This window comes from Pseudorasbora parva, chromosome 21 (assembly GCF_024679245.1).
Source record: "Pseudorasbora parva isolate DD20220531a chromosome 21, ASM2467924v1, whole genome shotgun sequence".
Lineage (NCBI taxonomy): Eukaryota > Metazoa > Chordata > Actinopteri > Cypriniformes > Gobionidae > Pseudorasbora > Pseudorasbora parva.
Genome location: NC_090192.1, coordinates 41487328 through 41510730, shown reverse-complemented (window position 1 = coordinate 41510730; position 23403 = coordinate 41487328). Strand labels below are relative to the sequence as shown.

The following is a 23403-nucleotide window of genomic DNA, read 5'->3' as shown; positions in this document are numbered from 1 at the left end:
CGAAGTTTAAAAGTACAATTAAAAACGATACAGACCCCGTCAGGCTATGGCAGACGTGTCATTCAACCTATTGTAAGTCGATTTATCATCACAAGAGTCTAAAAAAATATATTATGAAGGTTAAAAAGTTACCTAGTGCTGCTTTAAGACAAAAATACTAAGTAAGAAAAGCATTTTTTGCAATATTAGAATAAGGGTCATTAGTTAACATTAACAAAGATAAATAAATGCTTTATAAGTGACTGTTATTCTGAAGTGTTACCCCAACATTCGCTGATGTTAGTCAAGGTTGGTCTTCTAGATTTGGGAATGTCTAAACTGGGTTATTTCTCTCACTTCTGCGTTTGCAGCGGTCGAGGAGCCGGAGGGTGAGTAACTCCATCACTTCTGTGTGTCTTTAACATCAGCTCATTTTAGGCTCTCATCCTCTCATGCTAATGTTTGCTCACAAATGTTGCCTAGATCCGTCATTCCCTCCCTCCATTCACATCTGTCCAGAAAGATCGAATGAGTTTCATCTGTTCATCCACATCTGTCCTCATCAGAGGTGGACAAATACACAACTCCATTACTGGAGTAAAAGTAACAGTACCACTGGTCAAATATTACTCCGTTACAAGTGAAAGTTGTAAAAATTTGAGTTTACTTTTACTGGAGTAAAAGTACAGAAGTATTTGTTTTCAAAAGTACTTAAGTATCAAAAGTAAATGTCCTTCTTTATGTCGCCGCATTATTGTATTATAGTTGTATAAATGCTCATTATGCCATCATGGTTTAAGCCAGTCAGTGACGCTCCATCTGACACACTAGCAGACGACTAACTTAAACTCATTTAAATACTTGTAGAAAAGTTACAAAGCTGCTGTCACTTTAAGGCCGAATGCACGGATCCAATACACTGATACACATCTGATATTCTCACACTGTTCACCTTCACTGAAGACAGAATCAACTTTGTTTATGTCAATCCTCCACTAAATGAGCATTTGGACATCCGTCTTCTTCCATTTTGCTCTAAACTATAAATCAGTGTTTAATAAATGCTGTGAAATCATTGAACTTCACGAGACTCTACAAGAGTGATTCCTGAAAGGCTTTCTGCAAAAACCCAAACACCTTTAAAAGAAGAAAAAAATCATCACTGACTTTCAAAGCTGCGACAGAAACGACTTTCCACTTCGAGGACCTTGATAGAAATGTAGTGGAGTAAAGAGGACGATATTTGTCTTTCAGATGGAGTGAAGTTAAAGTCAGAAGATTACAGAAAAAATAATACTCCAGTAAAGCACAGAGACTCAAACAGTGAACTTCAGTACAGGACTCGAGTAGATGAGCTGAGGGACTGGCCAGCTCTGGTCCTTGTCGCTGAAACTGTACATCAGAATGAGTTTCGTCTGTTCATCCGCATCTGTATATTCATATTTAAGTGCTGCAGATGCTGTGTGTGTTTCAGAGCATCAGGCTGTCGTCTCAGACATTAGGAAACAACAGGAGGAAGAAATCCGGCATATACAGGTGCATCTCTCATGACTTCAGCTTGAATGATAAAGTACACTGCAAAAAATGCTCTTCTTACTCAGTATTTTTGTCTTGTTTCAAGTCTAAATATCTAAAAATTCTTAAAACAAGAAGTATTTACTAGACAAGCTAAAGTAATTGTCTTGTTTTGGGGAAAAATAACTCAAAATGAAGAGAGTTTTTGCTTAAAATAAGATAAATAATCTGCCAATGGGGTGAGAAAAATAATCTTAATTCAAACAGAAAACAAGATTATTTTTCTCACCCCATTGGCAGATTATTTATCTTATTTTAAGCAAAAACTCTCTTCATTTAGAGTTATTAGATATTTTGACTAGAAACAAGACAAAAATACTAAGGAAGAAAAGCATTTTTTGCAGTGTGAATCTCTCTGTCTCTCTGGGATGCTGATGCAGGTTATTGGGTGATTGTTCCCTGATCCCCGAGAGATGTTTAATAATTCCCAGAGTTTGTTTTATTTCAGGAATAGAGCTCAGCGGAGGCTGCGCTTCAGTGGGTGACCAGCAGGGGGCGGCACCACTTCACTCATGAGATTATAGACCAATAGTGGCCACTTATATAAAAGTATGGTGTCACATGCTCCTTCAGTAATAAAATAGAAATACTCTCTAACAATATAAATCTTTAACACATTCTTGATGAAAAAATTCTTTCAAAAAAAGAAATAAAACGTATTAAACTTTTGAACGATAATGTATATTGTTACAAAGATTTCTATTTTAAATACATGCTGTTCTTTTTTTACCCTCTTTTCAGGATGCAATGATAAAAAGTTATCACAGGTTATTATACAAAAAAATTAAGCAGCACAACATTGATGATAAATCCTCATATGAGAATGATTAGGGAAGGATCGTGTGACACTGAAGACTGGAGTTACAATGATGATAAACTCAGCTATATATATATATATATATATATATATATATATAATATACACATACACACTCCCCTAAAGGATTATTAGGAGCACACACTAATGCTGTGTTTGACCCTTTCTCCTTCAGAACTGCCTTAATTCTGCGTGGCATTGATCAACAAGCTGCTGAAAGCATTCTTTAGAAATGTCGGCCCATATTGATAGGAGAGCATCTTGCAGTTGATGGAGATTTGTGGGATGCACATCCAGGGCACGAAGCTCCCGTTCCACCACATCCCAAAGATGCTCTATTGGGTTGAGATCTGGGGACTGTGGCGGCCATTTTAGTTCAGTCAACTCATTGGCATGTTCAAGAAACCAATTTGAAATGACTGGAGCTTTGTGACATGGTGCATTATCCTGCTGGAAGTAGCCATCAGAGGATGGGGACATGGTGGTCATAAAGGGATGGACATGGTCAGAAACAATGCTCAGGTAGGCCGTGGATGGATCCATGGCATGATGGATCCATGTTCTCATTCTGTTTACGCCAAATTCTGACTCTACCATCTGAATGTCTCAACAGAAATCGAGACTCATCAGACCAGGCAACATTTCTCCAGTCTTCAACTGTCCAGGTTTGGTGAGCTTGTGCAGATTGTCGCCTCTTTTTCCTATTTGTAAGTGAGATGAGTGGTCCCCGGTGGGGTCTTCTGCTGGTGTAGCCCATCCGCCTCAAGGTTGTGTGTGTTGTGGCTTCACAAATGCTTTGCTGCATACCTCGGTTGTAACGAGTGGTTATTTCAGTCAAAGTTGCTCTTCTATCAGCTTGAATCAGTCGGCCCATTCTCCTCTGACCTCGAGCATCAACAAGGCATTTTCTCCCACAGGACTGCTGCAGACTGGATGCTCTTCCCTTTTCACACCATTCTTTGTAAACCCTAGAAATGGTTGTGTGTGTAAATCCCAGTAACTGAGCAGATTGTGAAATACTCAGACCGGCCCGTCTGGCACCAACAACCATGCCACGCTCAAAACGGCTTAAATCACCTTTCTTTCCCATTCTGACATTCAGTCTGGAGTTCAGGAGATTGTCTTGGCCAGGAACACACCCCTAAATGCACTGAAGAACTGCCGTGTGATTGGCTGATGAGAGAACTGCATTAATGTGAAATTAAACAGGTGCTCCTAATAATCCTTTAGGTGAGTGTACATACATACAGGTGCTGGTCATATTATTATTCCATTCAAAAAGTGAAACTTGTATATTATATTCATTCATTACACAGATATATTTCATGTTTATTTTAATTTTGACGATTATAACTGACAATTAAGGAAAATCCCAAATTCATTATCTAAATTAGAATATAGTGAAAAGGTTCAATATTGAAGACACCTGGGGCCACACTCTAATCAGCTAATGAACTCAAAACACCGGCAGGCCTTTAAATGGTCTCTCAGTCTAATTCTGTCAGCGACACAATCATGGGGAAGACTGCTGACTTGATAGTTATTCAAAACATGACCATTGAAACCTTGCACGAGGAGGTCAAGACACTAAAGGCCATTGCAAAAGAGGCAGGCTGTTCACAGAGCTCTGTGTTCAAGCACATTAATAGAGCCAAAGGGAAGGAAAAGATGTGGTATAAAAAAGTGTACAAGCAATAAGAATAACCGCACCCTGGAGAGGATTGTGAAACAAAACCTATTCAAAAATGTGGGGGAGATTCACAGAGTGGACTGCAGCTGGAGTCAGCGCTTCAAGAAAAACTACGCACAGATTTAATTCCACCCCTCTCTCTCCCTCCTCTCCCGCCTCCCCACCTCTCCCCCCTCTCCCTCTCCCCCTTCTCCTCCCTCTTTCTCCCCCCTCCCCCCTCTCTCTCTACAGGAGGAGTCTGTGCTGAAGACGGTGAGCCTGAAGCAGGAGCATGTCTGTGTGATTGAGCAGCTGGAGCAGACCATTGAAGACCTGCGCAGTAAGATTGCTGAACTGGAGAAAGAGCAACCCCTGCTGGAGAAGCGGGAGATCGTCACACAGGACAAGGAGTGCGGTGTGGAGGACGGCCTCATCCCGGAGGTCTGCCATGTGGACCTACAAACTGAAAGCTCTGCACTGCTGGCGCTGGAGGCCAAATCTGTGCAGACGTCTCCTGTGGACGAGAGCTTTAGGTTTAAAGTGCCTTCTGTGGAGGCTCAGGCTGGTCCTCAAGCGTTTTTGTGTGTCTGTCAGCAGCCGCCTCCACCTCCTCCTCTTCCAGGATTGGCTGTGCCACCTCCACCTCCTCCTCTACCAGGAATGTGTGCACCTCCTCCACCTCCTCCTCTACCAGGAATGTGTGCACCTCCTCCTCCTCCTCCACCTCCTCCTCTACCAGGAATGTGTGCACCTCCTCCTCCACCTCCTCCTCTACCAGGAATGTGTGCACCTCCTCCTCCACCTCCTCCTCTACCAGGAATGAGTGCACCTCCTCCACCTCCTCCTCTACCAGGAATAAGTGCACCTCCTCCTCCACCTCCTCTTCCAGGATTGGCTGTGCCACCTCCACCTCCTCCTTTACCAGGAATGAATGCACCACCTCCTCCTCCACCTCCACCAGGAATGAATGCAGCACCTCCTCCACCTCCTCCTCCACCAGGAATGGCTGTGCCACCTCCTCCTCCTCCGCCTCCTCCACATTTGGCTCCTGGAGCCTGTGCGCCTCCTCTGGCCTTCGGTTTGGGCTCGCTGCCGCCTCCGCTTCCGCTGGGTCTGTACGCGTTAGGAGCGGCGCATGAGAAATCGCCGCGCAAATGCCTGGTGGAGCCGCCGAGACCCATGAAGCCACTGTACTGGACACGAATACAGCTGCACTCCAAAAAGTACTTATGCAATCACTTCTACAACTCACACACTTGATCTTTTGAGATGAGAGTTTATTATACAATGCAAGCTTGCTCTAATTTGATGTAAAACACTGTAGTAAGATAGATTGAAATGTGGTAAAATGTTTTGTAGCTTGGGCTGTTTTGTAGCCTCTTTTTTTAGGGTTCTTTATTCAGTCAGGGGGGGGGGGGGGGGTGTTTAAAACAAAAAAGTTTTCAAAAAACCGACCCAAAATGAAATGCTTCCTGTACACACACATGATGGGTAGGGTTGGGGAGGACTAATCCTGGCCAAAGTGATGCATATCTCCAAAAAGTGTAATGGTAAAACATATGAGGTCAGAGCTTGATGAGGTCAGGAGTTTAAAGGGGTGATGAATTGAGAAATCAACCTTGAGCCTTTGATAAATAAAAGGTCATGGTAATATAAGAATATCCTGTAAGTTTCAGAGCTGAAAACTTCCTTGTTAATAAAAGAAAAGCTTTTATATACACCAGGCCCAGAAAACAAGGCTCTCAAATCAATGATGTATTAGAAGGGGAAATGCCACCTCTACAGATAAATGTGTGTGTCTGCTTCTGTAGCTCCGCCCACTAGCTTTTGTAATTCTGCCCACTTAAATATGTAGTCCCGCCCACCTGCTTATGGAACCCCACCCACTTTGATTCTGTAGTCCCGCCCACCTTCTGTAGTCCCGCCCATCTGCCTCTGTATCTCTGTCCACCTGCTTCTGTAGCCCCACCCACCTGCCTCTGTATCTCTGTCCACCTGCTTCTGTAGCCCCACCCACCTGCCTCTGTAACTCTGCCCACCTGCTTCTGTAGCCCCGCCCACCTGCCTCTGTAACTCTGCCCACCTGCTTCTGTAGCCCCGCCCACCTGCCTCTGTAACTCTGTCCACCTGCTTCTGTAGCCCCGCCCACCTGCCTCTGTAATTCTGCCCACCTGCTTCTGTAGCCCCGCCCACCTGCCTCTGTAACTCTGCCCACCTGCTTCTGTAGCCCCGCCCACCTGCCTCTGTAATTCTGCCCACCTGCTTCTGTAGCCCCGCCCACCTGCCTCTGTAACTCTGCCCACCTGCCTCTGTAACTCTGCTCACCTGCTTATGTAGCCCTGCCCAACTGCTTATGTAGCCACGCCCACCTGCTTATGTAGCCTTCCCCACCAACTCGTGCAGCTAAACGAGCAATAAACATGCCGAAGATAGCAAGATAATCATTTGTAAAAAAGTCTCAGGTCTAGCTGGATTTGCAGACATATTGAGATTAAAACAATGCTGTGCTTTACTATATTGGATCCGACAGGAATGGTGCAACACACTTATGTGAGTAAAACACGTTTTTATTATGTGATAGTATTGCATCGTTACAGATCGTATTATGTGTACGTGTCTAACAGAGCATACCATAGCATGCTGTCACAGGCTGGAGAATCCTTTATTTGTTGGTTCATTGGGATTTGGGATCAAACTCCCAGGGCTCGCAAAGCCCAGTGTGTTTTTCAGACGGGCTACTAAAGCGTAAGTGTGTCAGCAGGCCAGTGAATCTTAAATAGTTAAATATGAATTTCTTTATCTGTTGTTCACTCTCTTGACTTGATATTTGAAGAGCATGCGTAGTTCCCCCTTAAATCCACCGATCGGGCGGGCCAAGTAATAAAAAAAGAAATCAATCGTGGGTGGATGAGAGAGAAATCATCGTGTTTGTTGGATAAAGACGTTTAGCGAGCCCTGAGAGAGAATCATTCCGGTTGCTACTTTCAAAACAATCCCTCAATGGACTGACAGCGGAGCTGAAGCTCATTAAATATGCAAATCTTATCCAATCCTAGCCGTGGGCATTTCATTCTAAGTCTCCAGTGACACGCCCATCAAAACCCAGCGTTCAGGAGAGAGCCTCAAAACCAGTGTAGAAAATAGCCTACTACTGATTAGTTATGATGTGAATGTAAAAACCATGCAAACGTCATTAGTTGATCTCAGATAACAGTATATGAAAATAAAAAAGCCAGTTCATGACACCTTTAAAAGGTTAAGGAATCAGACCCATGATTTCACATTTACAGTTATGCATTTGGCAGACGCTTTTATCCAAAGCAACTTACATTGCATTCAAGGTACACATTTGACATTTTTGTGATTTTTCACCTACTAGACTAAAACAGCTGAAAAAATTACCTGAGCTACATCATTAGACCGGAAAATAACTGGCAACACCCTAGCAACCAGGATGCAATGCCCTAGCAACACACTTTTAAAGGGAGAGTTCACCCAAAAATGCAAATTGTCGTCATAGAAAATATTTAGAAAAATGTTTGCAACCAAGCAGATTTCCCCTACGATAGTAGTGAATGGTTGCAAACATTCTTCAAAATATCTTCTTTTGTGTTCAGCAGAAGAAAGAAACTCATACAGGTTTGGAACAACATGAGGGTGTGTAAATGATGACAATTTTCATTTTTGGGTGAACTCTCCCTTTAAAAGTGTGTTGCTAGGGCATTGTGTCCTGGTTGCTAGGGTGTGGCCAGTGATTTTCCGTTCTGATGATGAAGCTCAGGTCATTTTTTCAGCTGTTTTACAGTATCAGTCAATGTTGTTTTATAATATAAATCATTTTATTATTTAGTGTTGTGATACGAGATATAACTCAATTATACAGTGTTTTAAATAGATGCATGTTTTTCATTTTAATTTGCAAAAGTGTTTGAATAAAGTAAGAGTAAAATTTGAGTAAAAAATGTCTGATTTCTTTTCCGCAGGGACATGAATTCTCTGGTTTGGGAGGCGATCGAAGAGCCATCCGTGGATTTTGATGAGTTTGTCGAACTTTTCTCCAAAACGGCAGTGAAGGAGAAGAAGAAGCCGCTTTCGGACACCATCAGCAGGTCTAAGACCAAGCAGGTGAGTGGAGAATGTTGGCTCGGAGGTCATCCGGTGTTATGTCTGCGGTTTGGGATCTGCTTTATAGCGCCTGGACGCAGGGAAGCCATTTCCATGACTTAGTCCTGACGTGTGTGTACAGATCGCGGCTCCTCTGCCGACAGCTGTGAGTGAATGCGGCCGCTTGGCTCCGGATGAGAATTCCTGCTCCTAGTTTTTAGGAGGGAATTTTCTGATTGGAAAAATGAGCGAAAGATCCCGTAAAAAGCGTGCTCATAAATATCTCTGATATTCTCTGTCTGTTTCTACAACCCGTGGCAAAAATGATGGACTCCCCACACTTAGAGGATGTTCTTTATAGCAAACAAACATCACAGATATGTCACACGTGTGTTAGTTCAATGTCTTAACATTCTGGGCTCATGAAACACATTAAAAAAATAATAACACTGACACTTTATATACTAATGGCATGTCTATTTCCAAATCAAGTGGAGGGGGAAAAAGTATGGAATAATTTAATAAAACAAATGCCAGGACAAGTCTAAAAATCCTAATTAGTCAGCAATTAAAAGGTAGCGCTTGCGCATCTTAAAGGGACAGTCAAGTCACTCTAGTACTCTCCCTCAAGTCACACTAGGAGTGTGTGACATCCATCCCATCCATCCCATCCATCCATCATAAACATGCATCTATCTATCTATCTATCTATCTATCTATCTATCTATCTATCTATCTATCTATCTATCTATCTATCTATCTATCTATCTATCTATCTATCTATCTATCTATCTATCTATCTATCTATCTATCTATCTATCTATCTATCTATCTATCATCTATCTAGCTATCAAGCTAATCTACTATAGAAATGATATAGAAACATTCCAGAAATACTATAGAAATATATCAGAAATACTATAGAAACATTCCAGAAATACTACAATAATACTATAGAAATATTCCAGAAATACTACAATAATACTATAGAAATATTCCAGAAATACTATATGAATATTACAGAAATACTATAGAAATATTCCAGAAATACTACAGAAATACTATAGGGATATTCCAGAAATATTCCAGAAATACTACAGAAATACTATAGGGATATTCCAGAAATATTCCAGAAATACTATAGAAATATTCCAGAAATACTATAGAAATATTCCAGAAATACTATAGAAATATTCCAGAAATATTCCAGAAATACTATAGAAATATTCCAGAAATATTCCAGAAATACTATAGGAATATTCCAGAAATACTATAGGGATATTCCCGAAATACTATAGAAATATTCCAGAAATACTATAGAAATATTCCAGAAATACTATAGAAATATTCCAGAAATACTATAGAAATATTCCAGAAATACTATAGAAATATTCCAGAAATACTATAGAAATATTCCAGAAATACTATAGAAATATTCCAGAAATACTATAGGAATATTCCAGAAATACTATAGGGATATTCCCGAAATACTATAGAAATATTCCAGAAATACTATAGAAATATTCCAGAAATACTATAGAAATATTCCAGAAATACTATAGAAATATTCCAGAAATACTATAGAAATATTCCAGAAATACTATAGAAATATTCCAGAAATACTATAGAAATACTATAGAAATATTCCAGAAATACTACAGATATATTCCAGAAATACTATAGAAATATTCCAGAAATACTATAGAAATATTCCAGAAATACTATAGAAATATTCCAGAAATACTATAGAAATATTCCAGAAATACTATAGAAATACTATAGAAATATTCCAGAAATACTATAGAAATATTCCAGAAATACTATAGAAATACTATAGAAATATTCCAGAAATACTATAGAAATATTCCAGAAATACTATAGAAATATTCCAGAAATACTATAGAAATATTCCAGAAATACTATAGAAATATTCCAGAAATACTATAGAGATATTCCAGAAATACTATAGAAATATTCCAGAAATACTATAGAAATACTATAGAAATATTCCAGAAATACTATAGAAATATTCCAGAAATACTATAGAAATATTCCAGAAATACTATAGAAATATTCCAGAAATACTATAGAAATACTATAGAAATATTCCAGAAATACTATAGAAATACTATAGAAATACTATAGAAATATTCCAGAAATACTATAGAAATATTCCAGAAATACTATAGAAATACTATAGAAATATTCCAGAAATACTATAGAAATATTCCAGAAATACTACAGAAATACTATAGAAATATTCCAGAAATACTATAGAAATATTCCAGAAATACTATAGAAATATTCCAGAAATACTACAGAAATACTATAGAAATATTCCAGAAATACTATAGAAATATTCCAGAAATACTACAGAAATACTATAGAAATATTCCAGAAATACTATAGAAATATTCCAGAAATACTATAGAAATATTCCAGAAATACTATAGAAATACTATAGAAATATTCCAGAAATACTCCAGAAATACTATAGAAATATTCCAGAAATACTATAGAAATATTCCAGAAATACTATAGAAATATTCCAGAAATACTACAGAAATACTATAGAAATATTCCAGAAATACTATAGAAATATTCCAGAAATACTATAGAAATATTCCAGAAATACTATAGAAATATTCCAGAAATACTACAGAAATACTATAGAAATATTCCAGAAATACTATAGAAATACTATAGAAATATTCCAGAAATACTATAGAAATATTCCAGAAATACTATAGAAATATTCCAGAAATACTATAGAAATATTCCAGAAATACTACAGAAATACTATAGAAATATTCCAGAAATACTATAGAAATATTCCAGAAATACTATAGAAATATTCCAGAAATACTATAGAAATATTCCAGAAATACTATAGAAATATTCCAGAAATACTATAGAAATATTCCAGAAATACTATAGAAATATTCCAGAAATACTATAGAAATATTCCAGAAATACTACAGAAATACTATAGAAATATTCCAGAAATACTATAGAAATACTATAGAAATATTCCAGAAATACTATAGAAATATTCCAGAAATACTATAGAAATATTCCAGAAATACTATAGAAATATTCCAGAAATACTATAGAAATATTCCAGAAATACTATAGAAATATTCCAGAAATACTATAGAAATATTCCAGAAATACTATAGAAATATTCCACAGAAATACTATAGAAACATTGTATTTGTACTATTTGAAACCTGACTCCGCCCACTAATAGGTTTTAATGGCGTCTAATTCACAGGATGGATGATTTTACATTGTTTCTACTTTTGTGTGTGTGTGTGAGAGAGAGAGAGACGGGTCTGGAGGTAATTTGTCCTGCCGTAGGGCCGCTTGACCTTGTCCTGTAATGCAGGAGATCTGGCCTTTAGCTCATGTTTTAAACATGAGGGGAATAATGAGAGTAATTGTTTCCTGTCAGGAGCCGCTCGGCAGCTTGGGATAGAGTGACGTGTTTCGTTTGAGTTCATCATCGCTTCGCTCCTGTGAGGCCGAGCTTTCCCTCGACCATTGCTTCACTTTTTGCTTTAGGAAAAGGTTTGAAGGTTGATTAGAGTGTGTGTGTGTGTGTGTGTAGGACTGCATGCTAGTGTGTGTGTGAATGTGTGAGTGTGTTAGTGTGTGTGTGCGCAGATGCTCATTGTGCTCAGGACTGATAGAGATCAGCGCTGCATGAATTGGGTTTTGTTCTAGTCGAGCCGAGGCCACTTTTCTTTAAAATCAGGACATAATGACCAAATGATGCGATTACAGACACACAGACGCGGAGTCGAAGGTATTCTGTCGGATCCGGCGCTGGACTGAGATTTAAATATCGCTGTAAATATAATATAATAAATATGAGCATCCCGCTCCGCAATATTGAGCTGCAGTTCTCAGATCAGCTTCATGAGGCCTGTCATGGGTCTGATGATTGACAGGTTCAGTCTGGGGTTATTGTGGCTTTATCTGTTCCTGTCGAGACGTACACGCACACACACGCACACACACACACACACACGCACACACACACACACACGCACACACACACACGCACACGCACGCACACACACACACACACACGCGCACACGCACACACACACACACACACACGTAGACGTCATTCGCGCTCCGATGCATCAAATATAGATTTACTGTAAAGCATTCGGCCCGCTAAAACAGTGCAGTATTAAAATGATTATATTACATTAATATTATAAATGAAAGTAAATGAGATGATATTTAGCATTAAATCATATTGTAATATTATATTTAAAAAACATTTAATTGAATTACATTTGATCTTGCCTAGAATTAGTAAGCTTTTTTGCATTTTGTTTGGAAAAGCTATTATATTTATATTACATATTATATATAAATGATTAAATTATATTATTATTATTATTATTATATTGCATATTGATTATATTATATACTTGCATATGAATTTGCTTTGATTAAATTTTCACTTATAATTCTAGTACATTTCAAACATAAAGCATGACATTGTGTCGTAGAAAGACTTTCTCTGATTATGTTTTACTGTGTGTGTGTGTGTGTGTGTGTGTGTGTGTGTGTGTGTGTGTGTGTGTGTGTGTGTGTGCAGGTGGTGAAGCTGCTGAACACCAAGCGCTCGCAGGCAGTGGGGATTCTGATGTCCAGTTTGCATCTGGATATGAAGGACATTCAGCACGGTGAGGAGTTCTCTCTCTTACACCCACACTCTCTCACTCTCACACACGCTCACACACACTCTTACACTTACTCACTCGCACTCACTCTCTCACACACACACACACACGCACACACACACACACACACTTACACTTACACTTACTCACTCTCACTCACTCTCACTCACTTTCTCACACACACACACACACACACACACGTGTTCAAATTCTGCTGCTGAGTGTGTGGGACGTAAAACAACCCAACCGCTGGGCTAAAGCAAGCGGCTCTACACACTCTCTCACACACACACACACACGCACACACACACACACACACACACACACACTTACACTTACACTTACTCACTCTCACTCACTCTCACTCACTTTCTCACACACACACACACACACACACACACACGTGTTCAAATTCTGCTGCTGAGTGTGTGGGACGTAAAACAACCCAACCGCTGGGCTAAAGCAAGCGGCTCTACACACTCTCTCACACACACACACACACACACACACACACACAGTCTGTGTGGGTCGAGGTGGATGTAAAGCGGGAGGTTTTGTTCTGTGTTTCCTGTTTTTCTCTGTGTTTGACGTGTTCTCGGGTTCCTGATGCTCTGATAGAGAAACTCCATCACATCATGACATAAGAGCCTCTGAACAACAGCAGCAGAGTTATTACAGTCATTCATACACACACACACACACTCACACACACACACACACACACACACACTCACACACACACACTCACACACACACACACACACACACACACACACACACACACACACACACACACACACTCACTCATCATAATTTAGTATGATTATAAATTCATTAACATTTGTGGGGACATGTGGTCATATAAACAGGTACACACACACACACACACACACACACACACACAGTTTTTTCCGTATAGTTTCTGAAAAAGCTCTTAGATTGATCTTCGTAACCCGTTTTAGTGGATGCTGATGATAATTCCTGTCTAATGTGTGTTTGTGTGTCTCCAGCGATCCTGAATCTGGATAATACTGTGGTCGATCTGGAGACGTTACAGGCCCTCTATGAGAACGTAAGCAGACAATCACACACACACACACACACACTCTCTCTCTCTCTCTCTCTCTCTCTCTCTCTCTCTCTCTCTCTCTCTCTCTCTCTCTCTCTCTCTCTCTCTCTCTCTCTGTCTCTCTCTCTCTCTATCTCTCTCTCTTTCTCTTTCTCTTTCTCTCTCTCTCTCTCTCTCTTTCTCTCTCTCTCTTTCTAAATCAGTGTGAAGGAAAGTTCTCTGAATCTTCCCATGCACAATCCCGAAACACATTACCATTAAAACAGCTTCAGGAATGTGCTCTATAAAACGCATGAAGAAAATCAGCAGTGCTCTTCTGTTATTTATCTAAATATTCTTAAATCAAGATGCATTTACTAGATCAGTAAAATGACATAAGATATTTTTCCTTGTTTTCTGGGGGACAGTATCAAAATGAGTTTTTACTTAAAACAGGCAAAATGATCTGCCAATGGGGTGAGAAAAATAATCTTATTTCTGTTTGGGACGGAAACAAGAAACAAGATTTCAATCAGAAATCAGATTATTTTTCTCACCCCATTGGCAGATCATTTTGCCTGTTTAAGCAAAAACTCTCTTCATTTAGATTTTATTTTCAACAAAACAAGACTAAATATCTTCTGTCGTTTTACTGATCTAGTAAATGCATCTTGATTTAAGAATTGTTAGATATTTAGACTGGAAACGTAAGAAGAGGTTTTGTTCAGTGTACGATTGGATGCCTATCGTCCTCAGATTGATCATCAGTCGTCTGTCGAGGAGGAAACATTAGGATGTTTTCGTCTGGCTCTCTCCGTCATTATGAAACCCAGACCTGTTCGAAACAGTCTTCTGCAGTCAGACTCCAGTAATGCACCTAATGATCCAGCTAATGTGTTTTTTTTCCTCTTTTATGAGTGTGAGTTTCCAGTCTGGCACGTATACAGATGTCAGTGGTGTGTGTATATGAAGCCGCCGGTCCTCTCGCTGTCGTATCTGTATATTGTCTTATGATATCTGCCTTTGAGTTCACGTTTGAAGGCGCTCACGGCCGAGCCTTCATGAAAGCTGCTTCATATTAAAAGTATTTACACTTAAAACGCAGTAAATGGGATGCAGAATCACGCGTTTGAAGTGCTGTGTGTGTGTGTCGGCTGTGATGGATCTGGTGACGGTGCTTAATGGGGCCGAGAACTTTTCCAGAGTTTATATTCACGCCTGAGCCGTACACAAGTCGCCCTCCTGAACCAAAGTGTTTGTCTTAGCCTCATTTTTTCTTCTTCTGTGCCTTCTCTCTTGTGTCTGAGAGCGAGCGAGAGCAGCTTTCTCTCTTTGATCACCTTCCTGATGGCCCTAAACCCTCGGCTGTGTGTGTTTCTGTGCCGTTTGATGTCGGCTGGTTTGTTTATGATGTATTTATTCTGCAGTTCTGCTCGGAGGGAGACTCTGCCGTCTGTGTGGCGAAGGCTGACTCTCTTACACACCAAATGAACATGCACTTATGATACGTTTTATTTATTTTTTACTCATAGGGCATTATTTTGACACTTGATTGTTCTGAATGCCATCTTATTGGATATGCATATGCGTGATGATGCAAATTTGTCTGATTGGATATGCATATGCGTGATGATGCAAATTTGTTTGATTGGATATGCATATGCGTGATGATGCAAATTTGTCTGATTGGATATGCATATGCGTGATGATGCAAATTTGTCTGTTTGGATCTGCATATGCGCCATGATGCAAATTTGTCTGATTGGATATGCATATGCGTGATGATGCAAATTTGCCTGATTGGATATGCATATGCGCCATGATGTAAATTTGTCTGATTGGATATGCATATCCCTGATGATGCAAAATTGTCTGATTGGATATGCATATGCGCCATGATACAAATTTGTCTGATTGGATATGCATATGCCTGATGATGCAAATTTGTCTGATTGGATATGCATATGCCTGATGATGCAAATTTGTCTGATTGGATATGCATATGCCTGATGATGCAAATTTGTCTGATTGGATATGCATATGCGTGATGATGCAAATTTGTCTGATTGGATATGCATATGCGTGATGATGCAAATTTGTCTGATTGGATATGCATATGCCTGATGATGCAAATTTGTTTGATTGGATATGCATATGCCTGATGATGCAAATTTGTCTGATTGGATATGCATATGCGTGATGATGCAAATTTGTCTGATTGGATATGCATATGCGTGATGATGCAAATTTGTCTGATTGGATATGCATATGCCTGATGATGCAAATTTGTTTGATTGGATATGCATATGCATATGCGTGATGATGCAAATTTGTCTGATTGGATATGCATATGCGTGATGATGCAAATTTGTCTGATTGGATATGCATATGCCTGATGATGCAAATTTGTCTGATTGGATATGCATATGCCTGATGATGCAAATTTGTTTGATTGGATATGCATATGCGTGATGATGCAAATTTGTCTGATTGGATATGCATATGCGTTATGATGCAAATTTGTTTGATTGGATATGCATATGTGTGATGTTGCAAATTTGTTTGATTGGATATGCATATGCATGATGATGCAAATTTGTCTGATTGGATATGCATATGCGTGATGATGCAAAATTGTCTGATTGGATATGCGTATGCCTGATGATGCAAATTTGTCTGATTGGATATGCATATGCGTGATGATGTAAATTTGTCTGATTGGATATGCATATGTGTGATGATGCAAATTTGTCTGATTGGATATGCATATGCCTGATGATGCAAATTTGTCTGATTGGATATGCATATGCATGATGATGCAAAATTGTCTGATTGGATATGCATATGCGTGATGATGCAAATTTGTCTGATTGGATATGCATATGCGCCATGATGCAAATTTGTCTGATTGGATATGCATATGTGTGATGATGCAAATTTGTCTGATTGGATATGCAAATGCGCCATGATGCAAATTTGTCTGATTGGATCTGCATTTGCGTGATGATGCAAATTTGTCTGATTGGATGTGCATTTGGATGATGATGCAAATTTGTCTGATTGGATCTGCATATGCGTGATGATGCAAATTTGTCTGATTGGATGTGCATATGAGCCATGATGCAAATTTGTCTGATTGGATATGCATATGCGTGATGATGCAAATTTGTCTGATTGGATATGTATATGCGTGATGATGCAAATTTGTCTGATTGGATATGCATATGCGTGATGATGCAAATTTGTCTGATTGGATGTGCATATGAGCCATGATGCAAATTTGTCTGATTGGATCTGCATATGCACCATGATGCAAATTTGTCTGATTGGATATGCATATGCGCCATGATGCAAATTTGTCTGATTGGATATGCATATGCGCCATTATGAAAATTTGTCTGATTGGATATGCATATGCATGATGATGCAAATTTGTCTGATTGGATATGCATATGCGTGATAATGCAAATTTGTCTAATTGGATCTGCATATGCGCCATGATGCAAATTTGTCTGATTGGATATGCATATGCATGATGATGCAAATTTGTCTGATTGGATATGCATATGCGTGATGATGCAAATTTGTCTGATTGGATATGCATATGGATGATGATGCAAATTTGTCTGATTGGATCTGCATATGCGCCATGATGCAAATTTGTCTGATTGGATATGCATATGCCTGATGATGCAAATTTGTCTGATTGGATATGCATATGCGTGATGATGTAAATTTGTCTGATTGGATATGCATATGCGTGATGATGCAAATTTGTCTGATTGGATATGCATATGGATGATGATGCAAATTTGTCTAATTGGATCTGCATATGCGCCATGATGCAAATTTGTCTGATTGGATATGCATATGCCTGATGATGCAAATTTGTTTGATTGGATATGCATATGCGTGATGCAAATTTGTTTGATTGGATATGCATATGCGTGATGATGCAAATTTGTCTGATTGGATATGCATATGGATGATGATGCAAATTTGTCTGATTGGATCTGCATATGCGCCATGATGCAAATTTGTTTGATTGGATATGCATATGCCTGATGATGCAAATTTGTTTGATTGGATATGCATATGCCTGATGATGCAAATTTGTTTGATTGGATATGCATATGCGTGATGATGCAAATTTGTCTGATTGGATATGCATATACGTGATGATGCAAATTTGTCTGATTGGATATGCATATGCGTGATGATGCAAATTTGTTTGATTGGATATGCATATGCCTGATGATGCAAATTTGTTTGATTGGATATGCATATGCCTGATGATGCAAATTTGTTTGATTGGATATGCATATGCGTGATGATGCAAATTTGTCTGATTGGATATGCATATGCGTGATGATGCAAATTTGTATGATTGGATATGCATATGCGTGATGATGCAAATTTGTTTGATTGGATATGCATATGCGTGATGATGCAAATTTGTCTGATTGGATATGCATATGCGTGATGATGCAAATTTGTCTGATTGGATATGCATATGCGTGATGCAAATTTGTTTGATTGGATATGCATATGCGTGATGATGCAAATTTGTCTGATTGGATATGCATATGCGTGATGATGCAAAATTGTCTGATTGGATATGCGTATGCCTAATGATGCAAATTTGTCTGATTGGATATGCATATGTGTGATGATGCAAATTTGTCTGATTGGATATGCATATGCGTGATGCAAATTTGTTTGATTGGATATGCATATGCGTGATGATGCAAATTTGTCTGATTGGATATGCATATGCGTGATGATGCAAATTTGTCTGATTGGATATGCATATGCGTGATGCAAATTTGTTTGATTGGATATGCATATGCGTGATGATGTAAATTTGTCTGATTAGATATGCATATGCCTGATGATGCAAATTTGTCTGATTGGATATGCATATGCATGATGATGCAAATTGGTCTGATTGGATATGCATATGCGTGATGATGTAAATTTGTCTGATTGGATATGCATATGCCTGATGATGCAAATTTGTCTGATTGGATATGCATATGCATGATGATGCAAAATTGTCTGATTGGATATGCATATGCGCCATGATGCAAATTTGTCTGATTGGATATGCATATGCCTGATGATGCAAATTTGTCTGATTGGATCTGCATATGCGTGATGATGCAAATTTGTCTGATTGGATGTGCATATGAGCCATGATGCAAATTTGTCTGATTGGATATGCATATGCACCATGATGCAAATTTGTCTGATTGGATCTGCATATGCGTGATGATGCAAATTTGTCTGATTGGATGTGCATATGAGCCATGATGCAAATTTGTCTGATTGGATATGCATATGCACCATGATGCAAATTTGTCTGATTGGATATGCATATGCGTGATGATGCAAATTTGTCTGATTGGATATGCATATGCGTGATGATGCAAATTTGTCTGATTGGATATGCATATGTGTGATGATGCAAATTTGTCTGATTGGAAATGCATATGTGTGATGATGCAAATTTGTCTGATTGGATATGCATATGCCTGATGATGCAAATTTGTCTGATTGGATATGCATATGTGTGATGATGCAAATTTGTCTGATTGGATATGCATATGCCTGATGATGCAAATTTGTCTGATTGGATATGCATATGTGTGGTTATGCAAATGCCGCTTGATTTCAGTTTCACGGCTGCTGTTTGTCTTTTGTCATTTCTTGGAAGTTATTTAAACATTAGCAGAGCAGTAAAAATTCATAAAATGACTACATGTAAATACGCTCATTTAGAGTTTGGTTTTTGGTTGGAAAATTATGCATTTTCTAGTTAAATATTGCTAGAACATTTTTTCATATTGCTCATTTGCATACATTTCCAGACCAGAAAACATTAAAATATTTTCCTCACTCCATAAATCAGAAAAAAAGCTGTCAAAAGCAAGAAAGAAATATAATTTCAGGTGAATGATATATGAACAAACCTTCAGAATATAGATATGAATTAAACTGATGTTTGTTGTGTGTGAAGCTGTTGAAGTGGAGATTTCTGACTTTAAAGAGAGATTGAGATTAAAATCTACTGATACTGCAACAGAAAAACATTTCTGGACATTTTTATTTCACTAGTAGAGCACAAAAGTGAGCATGAACACACACTGCTCCTGCCGGTTGTGTCTCGTGTTGAGTGTGTCCTCTGTCCTCATGATGATGTCTCTGGCCTTCTGTATCTGTCTCTGACGTTCGGTGTCAGATGCGTCTGGCTGTTTGATGTATTTCACAATGCCACATTTTATATAATTTGCGGCCCCAAACTCCGTCTCTGTTGTTGTTTCGCTCTCAGAGAAGGAAGCTCATGAGACGGTGTGGCTTTTATTGGACTCTGGCTTCCTAACGACTCTGATTATGCTCTGTTCTCCTTCCAAACGAACCCTAATAATAATGCGGCTAAACGCAGAGAACAACAGTGTACATGTTTGTGTGAAAGAGGGAGGATTCTGACCATCAACATAAAGTCTGATTCACACTGAAGCCTATTCTGACCTTATTCTTGGATAAATGTAGATGTTTTTCAGTGTGTTGTCCAGAAGCATTGCTCGTGGTTTTGATTTTTATGAAGTAATCGTTTGATTGTGTTGGGTGTTTCAGAGAGCGCAGCATGATGAGCTGGAGAAGATCGAGAAACACGTCAAATCATCAAAAGACAAAGAGGGAACCAAACCTCTGGACAAACCTGAGCAGTGAGCATCAACACACACACACACACACACACACACACACACACAATTATGGTATTTAACAATGTTCTCAAAATGGCCAATCATTAATTGAATGTCCTAAAATGTTTCAGTTGGACGTCCATCTGAAGTTTTTTAAATGTTACTAGTTTCAGAACGTTCATAATTAAAGAATGATACGATATAACGTTCATAATTAAAGAATGATACGATATAACGTTCATAATTAAAGAATGATACGATATAACGTTCATAATTAAAGAATGATACGATATAACGTTCATAATTAAAGAATGATACGATATAACGTTCATAATTAAAGAATGATACGATATAACGTTCATAATTAAAGAATGATACGATATAACGTTCATAATTAAAGAATGATACGATATAACGTTCATAATTAAAGAATGATACGATATAACGTTCATAATTAAAGAATGATACGATGTAACGTTCATAATTAAAGAATGATACGATATAACGTTCATAATTAAAGAATGATACGATATAACGTTCATAATTAAAGAATGATACGATATAACGTTCATAATTAAAGAATGATACGATATAACGTTCATAATTAAAGAATGATACGATATAACGTTCATAATTAAAGAATGATACGATATAACGTTCATAATTAAAGAATGATACGATATAACGTTCATAATTAAAGAATGATACGATATAACGTTCATAATTAAAGAATGATACGATATAACGTTCATAATTAAAGAATGATACGATGTAACGTTCATAATTAAAGAACGATACGATATAACGTTCATAATTAAAGAATGATACGATATAACGTTCATAATTAAAGAATGATACGATATAACGTTCATAATTAAAGAATGATACGATATAACGTTCATAATTAAAGAATGATACGATATAACGTTCATAATTAAAGAATGATACGATATAACGTTCATAATTAAAGAATGATACGATATAACGTTCATAATTAAAGAATGATACGATATAACGTTCATAATTAAAGAATGATACGATATAACGTTCATAATTAAAGAATGATACAATATAACGTTCATAATTAATGATACAATATAACGTTCATAATTAAAGAATGATACGATATAACGTTCATAATTAAAGAATGATACGATATAACGTTCATAATTAAAGAATGATACGATATAACGTTCATAATTAAAGAATGATACGATATAACGTTCATAATTAAAGAATGATACGATATAACGTTCATAATTAAAGAATGATACAATATAACGTTCATAATTAAAGAATGATACGATATAACGTTCATAATTAATGATACAATATAACGTTCATAATTAAAGAATGATACGATATAACGTTCATAATTAAAGAATGATACGATATAACGTTCATAATTAAAGAATGATACGATATAACGTTCATAATTAAAGAATGATATGATGTAACGTTCATAATTAAAGAATGATACGATATAACGTTCATAATTAAAGAATGATACGATATAACGTTCATAATTAAAGAATGATACGATATAACGTTCATAATTAAAGAATGATATGATGTAACGTTCATAATTAAAGAATGATACGATATAACGTTCATAATTAAAGAATGATACGATGTAACGTTCATAATTAAAGAATGATACGATGTAACGTTCATAATTAAAGAATGATACGATATAACGTTCATAATTAAAGAATGATACGATATAACGTTCATAATTAAAGAATGATACGATGTAACGTTCATAATTAAAGAATGATACGATGTAACGTTCATAATTAAAGAATGATACGATATAACGTTCATAATTAAAGAATGATACGATGTAACGTTCATAATTAAAGAATGATACGATGTAACGTTCATAATTAAAGAATGATACGATATAACGTTCATAATTAAAGAATGATACGATATAACGTTCATAATTAAAGAATGATACGATATAACGTTCATAATTAAAGAATGATACGATATAACGTTCATAATTAAAGAATGATACGATATAACGTTCATAATTAAAGAATGATACGATATAACGTTCATAATTAAAGAATGATACGATATAACGTTCATAATTAAAGAATGATACGATGTAACGTTCATAATTAAAGAACGATACGATATAACGTTCATAATTAAAGAATGATACGATATAACGTTCATAATTAAAGAATGATACGATATAACGTTCATAATTAAAGAATGATACGATATAACGTTCATAATTAAAGAATGATACGATATAACGTTCATAATTAAAGAATGATACGATATAACGTTCATAATTAAAGAATGATACGATATAACGTTCATAATTAAAGAATGATACGATATAACGTTCATAATTAAAGAATGATACGATATAACGTTCATAATTAAAGAATGATACAATATAACGTTCATAATTAATGATACAATATAACGTTCATAATTAAAGAATGATACGATATAACGTTCATAATTAAAGAATGATACGATATAACGTTCATAATTAAAGAATGATACGATATAACGTTCATAATTAAAGAATGATACGATATAACGTTCATAATTAAAGAATGATACGATATAACGTTCATAATTAAAGAATGATACAATATAACGTTCATAATTAAAGAATGATACGATATAACGTTCATAATTAATGATACAATATAACGTTCATAATTAAAGAATGATACGATATAACGTTCATAATTAAAGAATGATACGATATAACGTTCATAATTAAAGAATGATACGATATAACGTTCATAATTAAAGAATGATATGATGTAACG

General features: G+C 37.1%; 1 protein-coding gene across 3 annotated transcripts in view; it reads left to right on the top strand.

The window, feature by feature from the left end:
• The window catches only part of fmn2b (formin 2b), an 87910-nt gene that overhangs the window by 24530 nt on the left and 39977 nt on the right, over positions 1-23403 (top strand). For 2 of the 3 annotated variants that reach the window (XM_067430166.1, XM_067430165.1), the window contains exons 5-11: positions 351-368; positions 1454-1515; positions 4293-5263; positions 8024-8165; positions 12763-12850; positions 13858-13919; positions 20532-20623. In XM_067430166.1, the coding sequence (XP_067286267.1) occupies positions 351-368; positions 1454-1515; positions 4293-5263; positions 8024-8165; positions 12763-12850; positions 13858-13919; positions 20532-20623 (1435 nt within the window). The remainder of the gene's footprint in view (positions 1-350; positions 369-1453; positions 1516-4292; positions 5264-8023; positions 8166-12762; positions 12851-13857; positions 13920-20531; positions 20624-23403) is intronic. The other variant, XM_067430167.1, reaches the window with a different exon arrangement.